This window comes from Rhinolophus sinicus, chromosome 12 (assembly GCF_057876585.1).
Source record: "Rhinolophus sinicus isolate RSI-liver-muscle chromosome 12, RSI-T2T, whole genome shotgun sequence".
In the NCBI taxonomy this organism is placed as follows: domain Eukaryota; kingdom Metazoa; phylum Chordata; class Mammalia; order Chiroptera; family Rhinolophidae; genus Rhinolophus; species Rhinolophus sinicus.
Window position 1 is genome coordinate 22,035,718 of NC_142512.1, and position 17,692 is coordinate 22,053,409.

Genomic DNA, 17,692 nt, shown 5'->3' on the forward strand with positions numbered 1-17,692 from the left:
TAAGTGTTCAGAAATGGAACTGAGTTTGTTGCCAGGAGGGCGATTTACTAAGATTGTTTTTTCTTTCAGATAAAACAGACGTACACGCATACTCTGGTTTATACCAAGAAGTCCTTAATACCTTTACTGTAAAAGGTAAAATTGGAAATAACCTAAATGCCCAGCAATAGAGAACTCGTACATTATGGTACATACAGCCATAGGTCAGAAGGCTAGATGGCCGTTAAAACAAGGACCTGTCAGTGATTTGAGATAATGAGCATATAATAAAATGCCATGTGGGGGGAAAAAAAAGAAAAAATATCACAATTTAAAAAATCAGCTGGGCCGGCCCGGTGGCGCAGGCAGTTAGAGCTCCATGCTCCTAACTCCGAAGGCTGCCGGTTTGATTCCCACATGGGCCAGTGGGCTCTCAACCACGAGGTTGCCAGTTCAATTCCTCGACTCCCGCAAGGGATGGTGGGCTGCGCCCCCTGCAACGGCAACTGGACCTGGAGCTGAGTTGCGCCCTCCACAACTAAGACTGAAAGGACAACTTGACTTGGGAAAGTCCCGGAAGTACACACTGTTCCCCAATAAAGTCCTGTTCCCCTTCCCCAATAATAAAAAAAAAAAATCAGCTATATGTTATGATTTTGCTTTTGTTAAAGACATGTATTTTAAAAATATTCAAAAAAAAAAGACTACATGGCAGAGGCTACTTCAGCTGCTCCCTGAGTTGTCCAACCAGCAAGAGCCCAAACCCTACACGCTGAGCCCATCACAACCCTCCTAAGGAGCCCAAGGCCATGGCGAAGGTGGTTCTGGACCATGAAGCCAACAAGCACGAGCTCAAGAGCACTGGGGAGGCGCCCATCACTCCACCCCCCTTGCCCAACGCCCCAGATGAAGTGGTATGGGTTGGCCAAAGAAGAGCGTGGTGTCGGTGCTGCAGGCTAGCATTTCAGTGTCATTCTTGGAGGAGCATACCTGTACAAATAGTCTGAACTTCTATCAGATGACCTGTACTACTGCAGAATAAAATACACCCACCAGATCAATGGCATAAATGAGCCTTCCGAAAATGCCCTAGCTGCTGGCTACCAGTCCAAGGAGGAAAATATTAAGATCTCTTAAGATGTGGGAGGAAGATAAGGTTGAATTCATTGCTCTTCCTGACCCGAGTTTGCAGGTGGTGACCCCGCCAAACTGTTCACGAGGTCAACACAAAACTCACAGTCTTTAGATCTTAACCTGGACAAGCGCCAGGTGTCTCCTCCAGACACCTCTCGGGTTATGCTGCCCGATACCTGCTGAAGTTACTTATTAACATCCAGCCTGGCACCTACTTGCTCTAGTCCTACCTGACTCATGGTTATCACTGACTGCACTGACAACACTGACCCCTGAGTTCCTTTATGTATCACAGTAGCAGGGTAAGGAAACTTGCAAACTGTAATGCAGAGAAACCATTCAAGGGAGACAGAAACCTGAGGTCAGCAACTGTATTGTAACTCGGTATTTTGAAAACAAATTCACTGTGGAAACTTCCATTTGATCTTGAACAGCAGAGAAAAACATTATGGAGAAAGATTTGACACCGCAGCATAACCTCACCATTTGTATTTTGTGTGGTGATTATTTTTTTATTATCGTTTTTCATGTAACATACAGGGCTTTACTATCTTTTCATCTCATAATGCAATTAAAACCATTATCTTTATTTACTTCATCTTTTTCTTTTCTTTCTTTTTTCTTTTTTTTAAGAAAAAGTTTAACCGTGAGGTAATAAAGGGCATAGGCCTTTTAGGCAGTAGCAGAGAGGCTGCCTGGCACACATCTGCCTCCAGGTCCCACTTCTCAGATCAGTGAACGAAGGGCTGCCATGTCAGATGCCCGGGCCCCGCCCTCTACACCTTCTTCCCTCTCCAGGAACAGGTGGCTACTCACAGTGACTTCCTTCCCCAGGCTGACGGAAGCCAGGACTCGCTTCATTCCTTCTCCGCTTCCAATCTGCCAGATCAAAGCCTCTGCAGCTTGGTTTTTAAGGGGCCAGTCTCTTGCTTGCAGCTCATACCAAACAGTCCTGTGGAGACCATCCACGCAGCGTGAGCTCCTGGATGGCTCAGCCTAGCTAGCACCCAGGGGCTCCTGTTGCTACAATGCCAGAAACCCAGCCAGAGGATCCAGAATCCTGCTCCAGCCTTCCTCACCCGCCAGGCTTCAGGGAATGCCGTGACGATGTCCTGGAGGCTCCTCGAGGATCTGTGGCCCTGTGCTCCCATTGTGGTGGAAAGTCTGAACAGAGATCCTGGTACAACTGTGAACCTCAGTGGGGCTGATGACTACATCCAGGGATGTTGGAAGGGTAACAAAAATGCCGGGCCCAGTACCTAGCACACCTAGTTACAGGTCAAGGGAGGAAGAGACCACTGTTGACCGAATGACACCCTGAGAGATTATAGGGTGAGGGCCTTACTCCGCTTCTCCAAGTCCCCTCGCCTTTCTCGGCTTATCCAGAGGCGGACCTTCTCTGTTAGACCTGCATGTCCAGTGCGGGACCGCTCGCTACGTGGGGCTCTTGAGCAACTGACATGTGGAGAGTGGAACGGAAGTGTGCTGTAGGTGTAAGATACACACCAGATTTTGAAAACTTTGTAGGGTAAACTATCTCCTTAATTTTTTATTTTGATTACATGTTGAAATGATAATATTTTGGATATACTGAGTTAAATGAAACAGATTATTGAAACTGATTTCACCTGTTTTTCACTTTAATGTGGCTAAGAGAAAACTACATATTGGGCTCACACAATATTTCTCTATTTCTATTTTTTCTCTTGGTCAGCTTCATGGGGCACTAGAGGCTAGCTGGCAGGACGTCCCAGTTCTCTCAGAGGGACAGTTCTTAGTTCTGGCGAGTGGTCTCATGAGGCACTAGGTGAGACTGACACTAGAAATCACCTAACCTTGTCCTCTTAAAACAACCCTATTGGGGAGGTGCCGTTATTCTCCCATTTTACAGATGGAGGAAAGGGAAGGTCAAGGATGTGATCACTCACCCCACAAGCAGCGGGACTAGGACTCAAAGCACGCCTCCCCCTGCCCGCTATGTGCAGCAGGGCCCTCTGTGCGGGCCTCAGAGCCCCAGGCCTCCTCACCCAAACGCATAGACGTCGGCAGCTTTGGAGAACGGCAGCTGATCTTCATCCTTCCCAGGGGTCATCTCGCGCACGATCTCAGGGGCCAGGTAGCACAGCCAGTCGTGTGACAGCTTTAGCTGGTTCTCACGCCTGGAGACCAAGAAGGGCAAGGAGAACAGGTCAAGGACAAAGCCGGTAGCAAAGAGGCCTGTCCGGCACACATCTGCTCCAGGGCTAGCCCACTCCCCACGCCAGGCCCCCAGCAGCAGCAGAGGCACCGGTGCGTTTAGGCAATGGTACAGAAGAGTGACAACCAGGCTTTCCTAGGAAAGCAGGCCAAGGAGGGGTACTGGCAGGGAGCTGCATTTGCAGCTGCCTGATTCTCTACTCTGGGCGAGTGGAATACATCTCCATGCAGAAAATCAGATGTGCTGTGCATGTCACAGCCAGGCCTGAGGCTGGAGAGCCAGCCCTGCTGCTACTCTCCTCCCTGGGGGGTCTCCCAGATGCTTGGCGGGGAGTCTTTCTCTTCACCCCCACCCATTTAAGACTTGGGGAAATAAAATCTGACACTCTTCCTCATATTGGAGACTTGAACCCTGGTCCTCTGCCTGATGGGGTAAATATGAGTGAGGGGGGCCCAGCCCCCATGAGGTCAACCTAAGAATCAAGTATATGAGGGACCTAAACATCACCTGAATCTGATTCTGGACCAGGACCACAAGGACAGGACCAAGGCACACCTGGCCTTTCCTACAGGGAAGGCTGCTCCTCAGCAAGTGTCCAGACCTCAGCTGGACTCAGGCCCACCCAGCTCCACCCCCTTCCTCTCTGTTCCGTCCAGACACCACGGCCAGCTTACCGTCCCTCGCGGACCACGCCTGAGATCCCAAACAGCCCGAAGTCCGTGATGACCACTTTGCCATTGTCGTAGAAGACGTTCTTGGATTTGAGATCCTTGTGCACGATGCCTTTGGCGTGTAGATACCCCATGCCCTAGAAGACGGTGAGCCTCACGTCAGTTAGCGGGAGGGAAGACGAGTGACGGTGACTTCGCGTCTGCCTGGGCCAGGCCCTGAGCTGGATGCCTTACCCAAAGCCCCTCATTTACTCTTTGCCATCTGATGCCATGTAACTGTCTTCACTTTACAGATGAAGACACCAAGTTCAGAGAGAGGAAGTCACCGGCTCCAGGCCACACAGCAGTTAAACAGCACGGCTGAGACCTGGTTTCAGGCCAGTCTGTGCTCTTTTCATGCCACCATGCTTTCCAACATCCACCTTATACTTGGATAAGGTGTGAGGTGTGGAGAGGGTGATAGGCAGGAAGCTGGCAGGTCAGGAAGTATAGAAAGCATGACGATACTATCCACGTTAAGTCACAGACAAGTCGAGTGATCTGGGGTCTCTATGGGGCTTTGACCAGCTGGCCTGTATCCTCAGGCAGGGCAGGAACAGAGAGAAAGTCACACAGAGGGAGTTCCCAAGATCAGGAGGTCCCAATATCTGTGCTGTGACAGGAGTCCTCAACTAAGACTGAAACCTGCAGTCCGAGTTCTAGCTTAGCTTAGATACTAATTCGCTGTGTGGCCCTGGACGTTTGGCTTCTCTAAGCCTTTTCCTCATCTGTCAAGCAAAAGGGGGAGAGGTCAGTGATTTCTAACCAGCATTCTCTGTGGACTGAACACTAGTATGGGATGCGGGTGACCTGACACAGGCATGACCTCATCCAAGGTCAAAGCTGTCTTCTAACATCAAACCAGACTCCTGTGTATCCTGATGCCCTTGGGGATAGGGACAAGATGTCACAACTGAAATGCCAGTTCCTGACAGCTTAGAAAGAGCACATGTAAATCTACTTCCCAATCTTCCCCTCGAGGAAACGTCACACCTAAGAAATCTCGCTGGCTTTAAAGTTATTTGGGGTGAGGGGTAGAAAGGTAAATAAGCCACCGTTAGGAAGTAGAAAGAATGAGTGTGAGGCAGAACCAGACAGAACTCAACCGAGGCCAGAGCTCAGTCCGAGTGGGTCTGGAGAGTGGCAGAGAAGAATTTACACCAGACAGATGTTCTTCTGCAAGAGACGGGAGGATGTGGGGTCCCCTGTGGCCACTTCCCTCAGGCCTGCTGAGAGCTGTCATCCTGCCATGGAAGCAGGGAGTTCCAGGAAAGTGTGATTTGCTCTTTCCCAAAACGCCGTCCTGAATGCAAGACAATCCTTCTTAAACTATCTGCCCATTCCCCAAACCAAGCCAAGTGCACACGCCTTCCTCAGTGGACAAAGAGAGCCAAAGACCCCACCTTGTATAACCAGGGACCAGCTGTGTGACAGGACAAGTCACTGTACCTCTGTGGGCCCTATTTATAAAACAGGTGCCACTGCCTCAAGAGACCAGCTTAGGGCGACAGGATGTAACACCGGGGTCCGGAATATAAACTCTCCTCCCTGCTCCTAACTTCACAGTGTTTCCAGAGTGCCCCTCAAACTGAAAACCCTCTAACCAAAGGTCAGTCCCGTTACCATATTCTGAACCTCAAGACATCAGAAATGAGTACAAAAGGAAGTGGCTTAAAATTTCCCAGCAGAAGGGAGGAGGGGCGGTTTTTCAGCAAGATAAGAAACAAAAAAGCCAGCAGAGGTGGCATCTGGCTCCACAGCTCCAAAACCTTTGAGTAACTTTTCTCTTCTGCGCTGGAATCTTTCAGATGGCTCAGTGTTCTGACAATAAGGACAGAAAACCATCTGGGGGAGGAGGGCAGAGTGGGGAGCAGGGCCTAGCAAGTTTGGGGACAACATGAAGTAGGTATGACATTCTGCAGCTCTCTCTAACTTCTCTGACATGAGACAGACTCAGTGAAGGTATAAATTCGGTATTTTGGTTTGGGGGATTCAAAAGTTTAATCCATTAGCTTAGCCACGTGGAAAAGTCACACGGAAATCCTGGTTTGTCCATAAAAGTCATCGTGATTTTTATCTTTTCCTTTCAAAAGACATCCACACAAAATGGACAGAAGGCAGGAGAGAGGGAGAAAAAAGGAAAGATGGCAGAGCGAAGGCAGAAGAAGACAAAGGAGAAAGACAGGAAAGGGACACAAACATGGGGAGAGCTGCTCAGAGAAGCTTTTCAACAAAAACAAGAAAAGAAAAAAAAGGAAAGGAAAGAGGAACCCTTACCCACAGTATTCTAGATTTTATCTGGGCCTGTTGCTAAATAGAGTAACAAATAAGCATTTCTTTCATTTTTATTTAACTACTTTAAAAAGGAGGAAGGAAAGACAAAAGGCTGTCTGAGTTGAGCCTGAGGGCCTGTCATGAAACTTGAACCCCTTCCCATCACAGACCAGCGCTGCTCTTTCCGCGGACTATCCTGTTAGCCTTGCATCAGGCCAACGAGGGAGATTATGTTGGTGTCCCCACGTTACAGGGGCTGCCCAAAGTGTGTGACTACACAGCTGATATGACCAGGATTCAAACTCGGGCCATCTGTCTCTAAAGCCTCGTGTTCCTCCCTGACCCATTCAATTCCATCACTGCTGACCAAGTGTCCAGCTTGCAGCTCCAATTTGACAACACGTGGACGGAGGGAAGGCGATGGGGTCCCACTCTTAAGGCACATGAGCTAAGGGGAGAGACAAAGCAGCCACCACCACCCTGACACAAGCAGACAGAGCAGGGGGACGCCCCTTTACCTTGATGATCTCCTGAGCAATCTGCCTGGTCTTGTTGATGTCCAGAGACGTCTTGGGGTCCCTCACAAATGAATGTAATGTCCGCCCCTTGCAGAAGCTGTCGAGAGTGGCGGGGTCAGGCAGAGGTCTGGGGCCAGTGCAGCCTGACCCCAGCCCTTGTGGAGCCCGGGAGGAGCCATGGGGAGAGCTGTGCCCGCCGGCCTCTGGAGGGCTCTCTCCAAACCCCGGACTGTGGGTGCCAGAACCCTTGTTCTTAACCAAGCCTGATGCCCATTCCTTCTGGGGCCTGGCCTGAATGTACAAAAACATAGTCGCATGTACTCCGTCCCTGAGTCCCAGGGCCTGCCCACCCTAGAACAGGAAACCCAATTCACTTAGGCTCCTGGTGACCCAAAGCAGCCCACCCTTGGTGGGTTCAAGGTAGGAACACGCCCACTCAAATTCAGATGGGACGAATTGAACATTTTAGGGCTGTGAACGGGCAACACTGGGGCTCTGGGGCTCCTGGTAAGTTTCTGATCACAGGGATTTTATTACAATCAAGGAGTGTGCGAGGAGTAGAAGGGGCTGCCAGAGGCGTCAGAGTGATTCTCAGATAAGGGGCTCGTGTTTTGGTGTCTCCATCTACATTGACCCCTAAAACCTGGGGTGAGGAAGGACCCAGAGAGAATGTGTGGTTCCTTCTCCTGTTCTAGGGAGAAAGTGACTTAAGCCACATGAGGGAGGAGCTAGGTTTTAGGGAAAGTTTCCAAGGAGATAAGATTCTGGGAGGCTCAGAGGCTTTGAGAATAGGGCAAAGGGTTTGGAATACTGGAGAATGGTTCCTTATCTGTATTCTAGTACCTTCAGCATATTCTAACAGATGTTACACTTTTTTTGTTAATGAATGTTTTGCTATGTTATTATATGTATTCCCTTTAAGCAGACTCGGATCTTTTATGGAACTAACTGGGTGGGCGAGAGATGGAAGGATAGATGGATGGATGCATGGACAGTGCTGGGGGTGGGGGGTGAGATTTAGGGATTGTGAAGCTGGTCTAACTGCAGTAAGGCTCCCTAAAGCATCATGCTTGGGGGGCTGGAATTTTGTCCCCTTGGAGAGATGGCTTGGCGATCTCACACTGCTCAGGAGTTGTGGTGCGTGGTTCCTTACGCCTCTGGATAAACAAGCAAACCGGTAATTTTTACTTAGTAAACATAGTTTGCTTGTGGAAAGTTTTTTTCAAAGCACAGGATCAAGCTACAGGGAATGTCATCAGCATATTCACGAAGGTTCTCTTGGTTGATGGGATTAAAATGATTTTTAGTTTCTTCCTAAAACCTCCATGTATATTCCAAAATTTCTTCTCTAACCTCATGTGGTTTTTCTCTTGATTTAAGAAGTAAACACCCAACAACAACTTTTTCAATGCCATGGGCAAAAGTGTTTTTCCTTTTCATACCCCCTGGCGCTGGGGGGAAGGGACACTCATATACTGATGGTGGGAGAGGAAACTGGTGAATACTTTTCGGACTAGAGACAGTGTACATCAAAACATTACACATGCATCCTCTGACCCAGCCCAGCACACGTACTCACAGGTCACCGAGATATAGAAATGAGCATGTTCATGATGATAAAGTGTCCAGTAAGAGAGGCCTGGTTACATTAAGGAATGACCAGTGACCAGCTCGAGAGAGAACCCAGAACCTGGTTGTGAGAGACTCTCTTCCCAATTCCACTCCATTTTCAAGTTACATCATGTCGGTAGCTTGAAATTAACTGAGGTGGGAGTATGCAAACCACAGGAATGGACTGCCACCAACCAGAGCTTCCCTCCACACCACCAGGAGCTGGTTGTTAAACATTTACCAGCACGCCACTGGGTTCAATCACGTCATGGGAATACCGTGCAAGTGTTAGAAAGAATATGATAGACCTGCACAGCAGTGGAGACAGCAGGGTGTGAATCAGTATGATCTTTGCTGTGTATTTTTACAAAGGAATCGATAAACAGTCTGAAAACATGAATATACGAGGTCGGACAATTAAGTTCGTGAACTTGTTGCAATGATATTGCTAACCTTTTTTGGTATCAGAGGGATTATTCATTATGAATTTGTGCCAACTGGACAAACAGTTAACCAAGGTTCCTATTTGGAAGTGCTGAAAGGGCTGCGTGAAAAAGTTAGATGCCCTGAACTTTTTGCCAACAATTCACAGCTCTTGCTTCACGACAGTGCACCAGCTCACACGGCACCGTCTATGAGGGAGTTTTTAGCCAGTAAACAAATAACCGTATCGGAATACCTCCCTACTCATCTGATCTGGCCCCCAATGACTTCTTTCTTTATCTGAAGATAAAGGAAATATTGAAAGGAAGACATTTTCATGACATTCAGGACATGAAGGGTAATACGACGACAGCTCTGATGGCCATTCCAGAAAAAGAGTTCCAAAATTGCTTTGAAGGGTGGACTAGGCGCTGGCGTCGTGCATAGCTTCCCAAGGGGAGTACTTCGAATGTGGCCATAGTGATATTCAGCAATGAGGTAGGTAGCACTTTTTCTAGGACAAGTTCATGAACTTGATTGTCTGACCTCGTATGTAAACTTCTTTATTTTAATGGAAGGCACGGTAAGGAACTGTTTACAGTATCCACATGTAGGGAGAGGCACCCAGTTGGGGTGGGAGCAGACTGGTTTTTACTTTGTACCTTTCTGGAACATTTGAAATTTTCTCTCCTTAGGTATCACTTTATTTATTTATTTATTTATTTATTTATTGTTAACATCAGTAGGGTTTTACGATGGGGGAATTTGTACCCCATTTTTGGTTTCCTTCCTTGTACCTGTCTACGCTAAAACTTCCATGCCCTCCAAAAAAGGTGAAAGGGATTAAGAAGTACTAATTGCCAGTTCGAAAAAAAAACAACCAGTCATGGAATAAACTGTATAGCACAGAGACTATAGTCAATACTGTAATAACTAAGTATGGTGTCAGATGGGTACTAGACTTACCATGATCACTTCGTAAGGTGTACAAATATATACTATGTTGTATACATGAAACTAATATAATAATGGATGTCAACTATAATTGCAAAACAAATTTAAAAACAAAAATGTCCATGCCCTCCAGGGCATCCACGTAAATAAGGGGACTCCCGGGGAAGGGGAGGCTGAGGCAGCCACCCCAGCAAGGCCAGGGGCTGGGTTACCTGGTGATGATGGCCAGGTGGGGGGGGTTCATGCAGGCCCCCATGAACAGCACCACGTTCTCATGCCGTGTCTGCCGATAGTTCATCACCTCTTTCTTGAACAGCTTCAGGTGGTCCTGGTTGTGGCCGTCCATCTCCAGCAGGCGGATGGCCACCTCCCCGTGCCAGCGGCCACGGTGCACCCGGCCCCAGCGGCCCTGCCCGATGGGCTCGCCCAGCTCCACCTGCTCAAAGGGGATGTCCCACTCCTGCAGGTACACACTGGTCTGGCTGGCCTTGCGAGAGATGGGGCCCCGCCAGGGCCGGCGGGAGCTTGGCAAGTCATCTATCTCATCCTCGTCATCTTCTGCCTCTGACTTGTCAGCCTCCGGCTCCTCGGCCTGGAAGGACAGGAGCAAGGAATAGAGGAGGGCAGCAGAGCTGGGCTCAGCCAACCTCCCTTCCCCAGAGCCCCAGCCAGGTAAGGGAGAAGGAGAGGCATGGGGTCAGGAGGCCAGGGTTCTAGGTGCGGCTCTGTACTGGCTGGCTGGGCCAGCAGGCGGGTCACTTAGTACCATGGGGCTTCAGTGTCCTCATCTCCAAACTATGGCCCTTCGCCCAGGTGGGCTCTGAGGTCCTTCTGCCCCCTAACGTTCCAAGATCTACCTATGAGTGACGCCTAATCACCAGGGAAGAGCGTTAACATCCTTTGGCAGGAATAATTTAATCACATTCATTCTTTCTGGGTATTCTTTTGTTTAAACAGTTTCTGGCTCTCCCCTAGGCAGGAGTCAGTCTGCGAACACTCTAAGCCACACTGCACTGCAGGGAGCCAGGCTCAGCTTACACTGTGGCTCAAGGGTCACGGCTATGCTTCTTGGCCCGGCTACAATCAGAATCACCAGGGGCACTTTGACAACAGATACCTGGCCCCACCGCAGACGGACAGACTGAAGCAGTCTCCCGGGCTGGGGCCCAGGCCTCTGGGCTGGGGGTGGGAACCATGGGAATTAAAGAGCTTATTTTAGCCTCCCAAATAGGAAAGCAAAAGGAAGCTGGCTTCATGGCATTCCCCATCAGTCTTCCCTGCTGTGCACATCTGCTGCAGCAGGCACCTGTGATGGCCCTTGCTGGGGCCCGGGGCCCACATACTGCCCAGCCCCCTCCATGCGCTGAGACGGGGAGAGGGAGAGGAGAGAGGGAGAGGAGTGGCTTACCTCCACTTCCTGGTCCCCCAACACGTCTGCTTTGGGTTGGTCGTCGAGCCTACGAGTAAAACAGGATTTGTCAAGGAGACCTTGAGCATGGGCTATTCTGCTCTCAGCTGGGCAGGGACTCCCCATGTGAGGTTGAGAAAGGGACGCCAGGCCTGGATCTGTATTTTGACCCACATAGCTGTGGGTAAGGCAGCCTGGATGTTGTGGAAACAGTCAGGAGGCCGAGGACCAGGCCCTAATTCCCTTTCCCTTCATCTGAGGTTGGTGGGAATGAAGGGTAGGCACAAACCACCAAGCCCTTTCAAATCTGACAACCACTATGGAGGGTCCAAGCACAAGCACAGGACTTGACATTCTACTTGAGAATCAGTTCTGTTGCATCCTAGTTGTGTGACTTTATGCACTATCTTAACCTCTCTAAGCTACTTTCCCACCTGTACATTGAGGATGACACCTACTTCATGACCTACTTGGGAATGCGAGACAGGTGCTGGGCATAGCCTGACATGGAGAAAGGGCTCCATAAACAGGAGCTCTTTTTAGTAGGTTTCTCTAACTTTGAGTGCCCTTTGCCCCCTCCCCCTGGGTCACAAGACATCTCCAGGTTTACAGTTCCACCCAATGTTCACTGCACCGATAGGAGGCTGATAAAACCCTTCTGACTGAGTTCACAGGCCCAGAGGGTGAATTAGCCCAAGGACTTTGCCATCTGGCTGGCCCAGGGACAAGGATGGCAATGTGTGGAGTGGGAGGTCAGAGATTTAAAGGCACGTGGGGTGGGAGATGGTCAGGGCTGTGGGTCCGGCTCTCGTAAGTCCCCATGGAGGAGGCAGGGGACACAGCATAGGATTGCCTACCGTGTATTGTCCGCTGCATCGGGGAATGGGGCTGCCTGCGGAAATGCTGAAATATCTGGAGGAAACAAAAAGCAAATACAAAGCATGAGATTATCTTCCCATTCCCACCAAAAGACACAGTGTTTTCATGCAGGGAAGTGGGTTCTCCCTGAGCAGCCCCCTCACAGGGCTACACGTGTGTTCTCCGGGCCACCTCCCCTCAGGCCAACTTGTGCTTTTTTCATAAAATAGAACACGGAAGCAGCCTCCACAGTAGTTGGTGTGTCCCAGAAGGGGACCCTAGGTGGGCGAGGAGGTTGAGACTTCTCAGTTAACACCATTTCCCTGTGGCCAAACTGCCTCATATAAGCAAGTAGTGAATACAAACTGGGCTACTATTTGCTGCACATGTGGGCTAGACCCTCCTGCTCTGCTTGGAGGCAGGGGCTGGTGGTGAACCCCTGAAAGTAGTGAGACTCCTTCACTCAGGCCGAAGGCAGGACTCGCAGGTAGCTTGTTAGTGACACCTGGTTCCTGGTACAACTGCTAAGAATTTCTGGTGGGGGCCCCACCCCCTCAGCTTCCAGGTTTGGGGCACTGGTGGAGCAGGTCTCAGGTGACAGGAAGAAAGCAGTCCATCCATAGGGCAGCTAGGGCTGACCCAAACCTCGTGCTTTCCCAGTTTTCACTCTGAAAGCAGCACCTTCGTCACCCTAGGGTGGAACTAAGGTGTCACGGGCCAAACCCTCCATGGCTGCTGCTGCTGCCTGCCTCTGTCTTCTCTCTAGTCCCTCTAATCTCACACAGGGAAGCTGGCAGCCCCATGGCTGGGTGGGTCCCTTGCTCCCTCCACTGTTATCAGCAACTGGAGGTGGCAGTGGCTCAGGCTAATCAGCCGCCTCGCCCTGCCTTTTAGGACAAACAGCCTCCCCACCAGCCATCACACCTCCCTCGAGCGCCCTCTAGAGCTTTCTCCAAGGCCACCCTGAAGGTTCTCTGAACCACAGGTTCTCAACATCTCAGGTACCTCACAGACTTGAAGAATCTGACAGAGTCTGTGGACCTTCTTATCAGGGAAACGCACACATGCACCCAGCATCCTGTGCACGGTTGCTGAGGGATCCTGGACCCTGGAAGCTTCTGCCAAGGCCTCCTCCAGACATCACTGTATCATGTCCACAGACTGTCAGAGTGGCCTGACAGTCAGTTGGGTAGCCATCCAACACTGCTCAAATGTTTCCACAAAAGAAACAGACGTGTGTGTGCATGGTGGGGAGAGGTGGAAAATGGGAATGGGTGGGGGAGTGGGGGTTCAGGAAGACACTGCACCCCAGGTGGGAGGGCAAAGTGTCTCTGAAGCCTCATACTTTTCCTTAAATATTAAGAGCATACTTTGCATTCTGCTCCCAAAACGTGTCCATGTTTGTTTTAATAGAAATATATTGCCCTCCTCTCCCCCTAAAATATCTTCAGAGCAAGACAAACCGTGCTGGAGGTCTGAAGCCTGCAGACCTTCCCAAACTGGCTTCCCTTCTGGAAGAACCATGTTTTCCCAATGCTTTCGGGTACTCCCCTGCACACCATCCTAGAGCTAGTAACCACAGAGGCTCTTGGAGGGAAACCAACGCAAAAATGGGTATGAAATCAGGAAGCCAGGCCCCTGACCCCAGCCCATTCGCACATGCCTGCAAAAATCACATGGATGGTCCTGCAAGAACTGACAAATGCTCCACATCACTCCCCTAATAGAGCTAGGTTGGGGAATAGAAAAGCCTGGCATAAGCAAAATGCCATGACTGCAGGACAGGCCTCTTTAACCCAGCAAAAAAAAAAAAAAATTAGTTACAGTCTTTCCCTAAAACACCCAGAACTTTCATATGGCTAAATTAAGAATTAAAGGTTGCAGATTACTTATAATGATTGTCACCTTCAGCTTGAGAAATAAATACTAATTATATAAACTCTTTAGGGGCAGGAATATGGTCAAATGCAAAGGCTGGCACATTGTAAGGTGTGCAAAGCAATTTTTGTGTAAGGGAATCAATGAGATTATCTTACTGAATTTAAAGTTTTTCGTTTGAACTTTCTGCCTTAAGGAGGCATTTCCAATGATGGCCAGCAGATGGCGTCGTGTGACAAAGGCTCTGGAAGGTGCACTCCCCTGAGTAAGTGAAGCCCAGACCTTTCTATACTACTAGCTTCCCCTTCTGCAAGATAGAGTAGCAGTTTTCTTGTTGTTGTACCAAAGATATCATGACAGATGCTCATAAGGCATCAGCAAAAAGTCCTCTCTGAACATTATGCAAATCGTATTTCTGCCACCTCCTGGCTGTGTGACCCTGGACAAGTTGCCTGTAGTCTCTGTGCAAAAGGATGGACAGGATAGATGCTAAGGATCCTCCTAGCCAGGCATTGCCCCTGTGAAGGGCTAGTCTCAAGGCTACTACTCACCCTGCTCCCTTGTCCAGCCTCAACAGACAGTCAGCTCTCAAAATAGGTGGGTGTGAGACTCAAGCACCTCCAAGGTGCCCAGGGAGAGGGCACCCAGGTGGGCTGGATAGAGGGGTCACAACAAGGGACAGTTAGTGGAACCATGCAAAGGACTCACCTGGGAAGATAAACTGCTGTCTATGATGAATGAAGTAGGCAGCTTTAAACAGAAGAGGAGGTGAGTCACACACAGAATAGCAAATGCAGTGAGAGGGGAAGGGACACAGGCATAGGCTTGGGAGGGAGGGGCTGGTTATCGGGCTGGGGCAGGCCTGCTCCACCTGCCCTGCCCCGTGCCGTGCCAGGTGAGCCTGGCCAGGACAGGGTGATCAATGCAGGAAGGAGAAAAAGAGGCAGGAGAAAATGGGTGTTGGCTGGAGCCTACAGGAGGGGCGGGGCTTGCACTGGAGGACTGGGGTCCAGAGACCCAGTCTACAGCCACCGTGCTGCAGAGCCCTGGCCAATCCCATTCACGTTCGGGCCCACTTCTCTGTGCAATGTGTCTGAGCCCAGGAGGGTGGAACAGAGTGGGGAAAAACATGGTAATTCTGAAAACATTTAACCGTTCCGTGTATGGAAGAATGGCCTTTCCCTCTGCCCCACATTCACACCTGGAGGTGTTGAGGCTTCAGTGACTAGACCTCACCATCCAGGAAAAAAAACCTCTTTTGAGGATGATTGAAGGGCACATGCTGGGGATCTGGACTTGGACACAGCATACTTCTAACCCCAGATCTGCCACTTAGGCTCTGAGGCCTTGGGAAGGTGGTTAGCCTCTCCAGTTGTCGTATTTGTAAAAATGGGGGTATAAATAACCTTTGCCCCAGTTGATCCTTGAAGATAAGCTGAAATGCTCCCACACGGTAGAGAGAGGGTGGACGGTAGGAGACTTTTCCCCAGCTTACCCACCAGGCCAGCCCAGCCCTGGGCAATGCCATGATCAGAGTGATAACAGATCTGGGAGAGAGGCAGGGCTCTGTGCAGGGGACATAGGGCCCAGGCAGGAACATCAGGGAAAGCTGAGAAGCTCTGGCTAACATCACAAAAAGGACTTTTTCTGTGGTGGTTGTTTTTCAAGCAGGCCCTTCCTTTTAGAAAAACCCAAACTAGAAGGTTTAGCAAAAGGCCCAGTTTCAGAGCATATTAATGACAGAACAGAATGGGAGAAGAGGCTAATCAAATAGGCCATCGCTCAAAAGCAGGGAGGGGAGGGGTATGATCAGGACAATGCATTAACGTTCAGAGATACCCAGCCACGTGCTTAGTAAGGCGCAGGGATAGCAAAAGAGAAAAAAGATTCCTACAAAATCTGTCTCACACCATCCCCAAAAGAAGTCCCTGGAACCCTGGTGAGACAGGCCCAATGAGGTTGCCCAGCCTCCTGCTGGCTGCGTGTGGCCCCAACTGGGGGTCCCCTGGCACAGGAAGAGCTGTACCTCAGTCCTCCTGGGCCTGGAGCTCCAGGCGCCAGTGACACGTAGGGCCTATCTGGACTCCACGGGCGGAAGCTGGCAGTGGTCCTGTAGCTAGGCTGGGAGCAAACTGGACCACCCCAGCCTCCCCTCTTTCCTCCAGGCTGCCAAACGAAATATACTGAAGGTCGAGACCTACTGCTAGGAGCTGCCAGGGAGGCCGAGGCTCAGTCCTCAAGGGGGACTTCGCTCTGCTCCCTGGGGAGGGGGGACACCCCAGGCCTGGCCGTGGAGGAGGGATCCTGGGCAGCTGCACCTGTAGTGGCGTCAGAGGTCAGCTCTGGTCAGGTCTGCTTCTGCATGCATGCCCCAGGGCGACTCTGTCCACACACTGAGGACAACCGAATTCCAACTTCAGGTAGTCTTGTTTTATGGAAAAGGGAACAACCACTCCCATTTAAGTAGTGTGTCCAGATCACAGAGCAGGTGACAGAGCCCCCAATCCCCTCTCCCAGGCCTGCTGGGCCTGCCCCAGCTCCCTCTGTTGCCTGCAATGCTTCCTGGGAGCTCAGAAGCCTGAGTGAATAAGCAATGTCTAGGAGACGCCAGCAGGAGGGCAGCATGGGGATCATGTCAAGGATACAGACTTCGTATCAGATAGACTTGGCTTTGATCCTGGCTCTGCCAGTTACAGGCTGTGTAACTCAGGGCAAGCCACTTCCTCTCTGAACCTCAGTGTCCCTGTCTGTAAAATGGGTACAACAACAGCATCTACCTCAGAGCTGTTATCAAGTTTAAGCACGGTAATGAAATTGAGCTCGGTACAGCGCCTGGCTCCCAGCAAGTTCTCTCTCAGCGGTGGCAGTGTTTGACCTTGAGCCTGCTAGGGTGTGCTAAGAAGGGGCATCCGACTCCATCCCTGCGGGCCTAAAAAAAACCAGAGGTGTGGTACCTGGGAAGTTGAACCTGCTGTCCCGCTGGCCAGGTGAGGGGTTGGGGGGCGTGGTAGCACTGGATGGGTTGGACGATGTGGGGAAAGGGGCAGGCGAGGAGGGCGTGGAGGACGTGGTAGAAGACGGGTTGCTGCTGGAGTCCAGGTGGTTCATGGTTGGAGGGTGCTCCTGCAGGACCAGAGACAGAGGAAGTGGGCAGGGACTGTCATTACCCTGCCCAGCCTGCCTCCCGTACCCCAGGTTGGGACCCTCCCTTCCCCACGTACAGATGAGATCAGCCCAGGGCATCCTGACATTCTACTGGTCTGATATTTGAGGGAAGGAGGGCACAGAGACCCTCACCTCAACACCCATCCCCTACCTGCTAATCCTTCTCGTTTCAGCTCAAACATACTTTCCTCCCAGAAGCCCTTCTAAGCCCTGGCTGGGACCATGACCCTCCTTCTTAGCCTCCCATAGCTCCCAGTACTTTTCATCAGGGCACTCGAACTATGGTTTGTTAACTGCATCTTGAGTGGTTTTTCTGAAGAATGTCTTTCCCACCATTGTGTGTCCTGTGAGGGCAAGGGCCATGCCTGCTCATACACCTGAGCCAGCACATAGTAGGGTTTTTTAATGAATTAAATTCAGCCGCTGAAGAGTACTTGTTTAGTATGTGGTACACAGCTGGTGCCTAATAAGTGCTCCCTCCACTCTTCTGCAGACCTGCTGGCTAGGACCACCCAGTGGTTTGGGTGCTCGCAAGCCCAAAGGACCACCTGAGAGAGGGTTACAGGGGGACCGATACTATGTG

The 17,692-nt window shown here is 50.5% G+C and overlaps 1 protein-coding gene and 1 pseudogene across 11 annotated transcripts in view; one reads left to right on the forward strand and one right to left on the reverse strand.

The window, feature by feature from the left end:
• Window positions 1-17,692, reverse strand: part of KSR1 (kinase suppressor of ras 1) — a 145,049-nt gene that overhangs the window by 11,411 nt on the left and 115,946 nt on the right. For 8 of the 11 annotated variants that reach the window (XM_088802053.1, XM_074320245.2, XM_088802057.1 and 5 more), the window contains 9 exons: window positions 16,899-17,067; window positions 14,653-14,694; window positions 12,066-12,120; window positions 11,209-11,257; window positions 10,013-10,392; window positions 6,813-6,909; window positions 3,985-4,118; window positions 3,141-3,272; window positions 1,930-2,065 (listed from right to left, as the gene is read on the reverse strand). In XM_088802053.1, the coding sequence (XP_088658179.1) occupies window positions 1,930-2,065; window positions 3,141-3,272; window positions 3,985-4,118; window positions 6,813-6,909; window positions 10,013-10,392; window positions 11,209-11,257; window positions 12,066-12,120; window positions 14,653-14,694; window positions 16,899-17,067 (1,194 nt within the window). The remainder of the gene's footprint in view (window positions 1-1,929; window positions 2,066-3,140; window positions 3,273-3,984; window positions 4,119-6,812; window positions 6,910-10,012; window positions 10,393-11,208; window positions 11,258-12,065; window positions 12,121-14,652; window positions 14,695-16,898; window positions 17,068-17,692) is intronic. The other 3 variants (XM_074320247.2, XM_074320249.2, XM_019731391.3) reach the window with 1 other exon arrangement.
• On the forward strand, window positions 789-1,389 carry LOC109447249 (integral membrane protein 2B pseudogene; annotated as a pseudogene).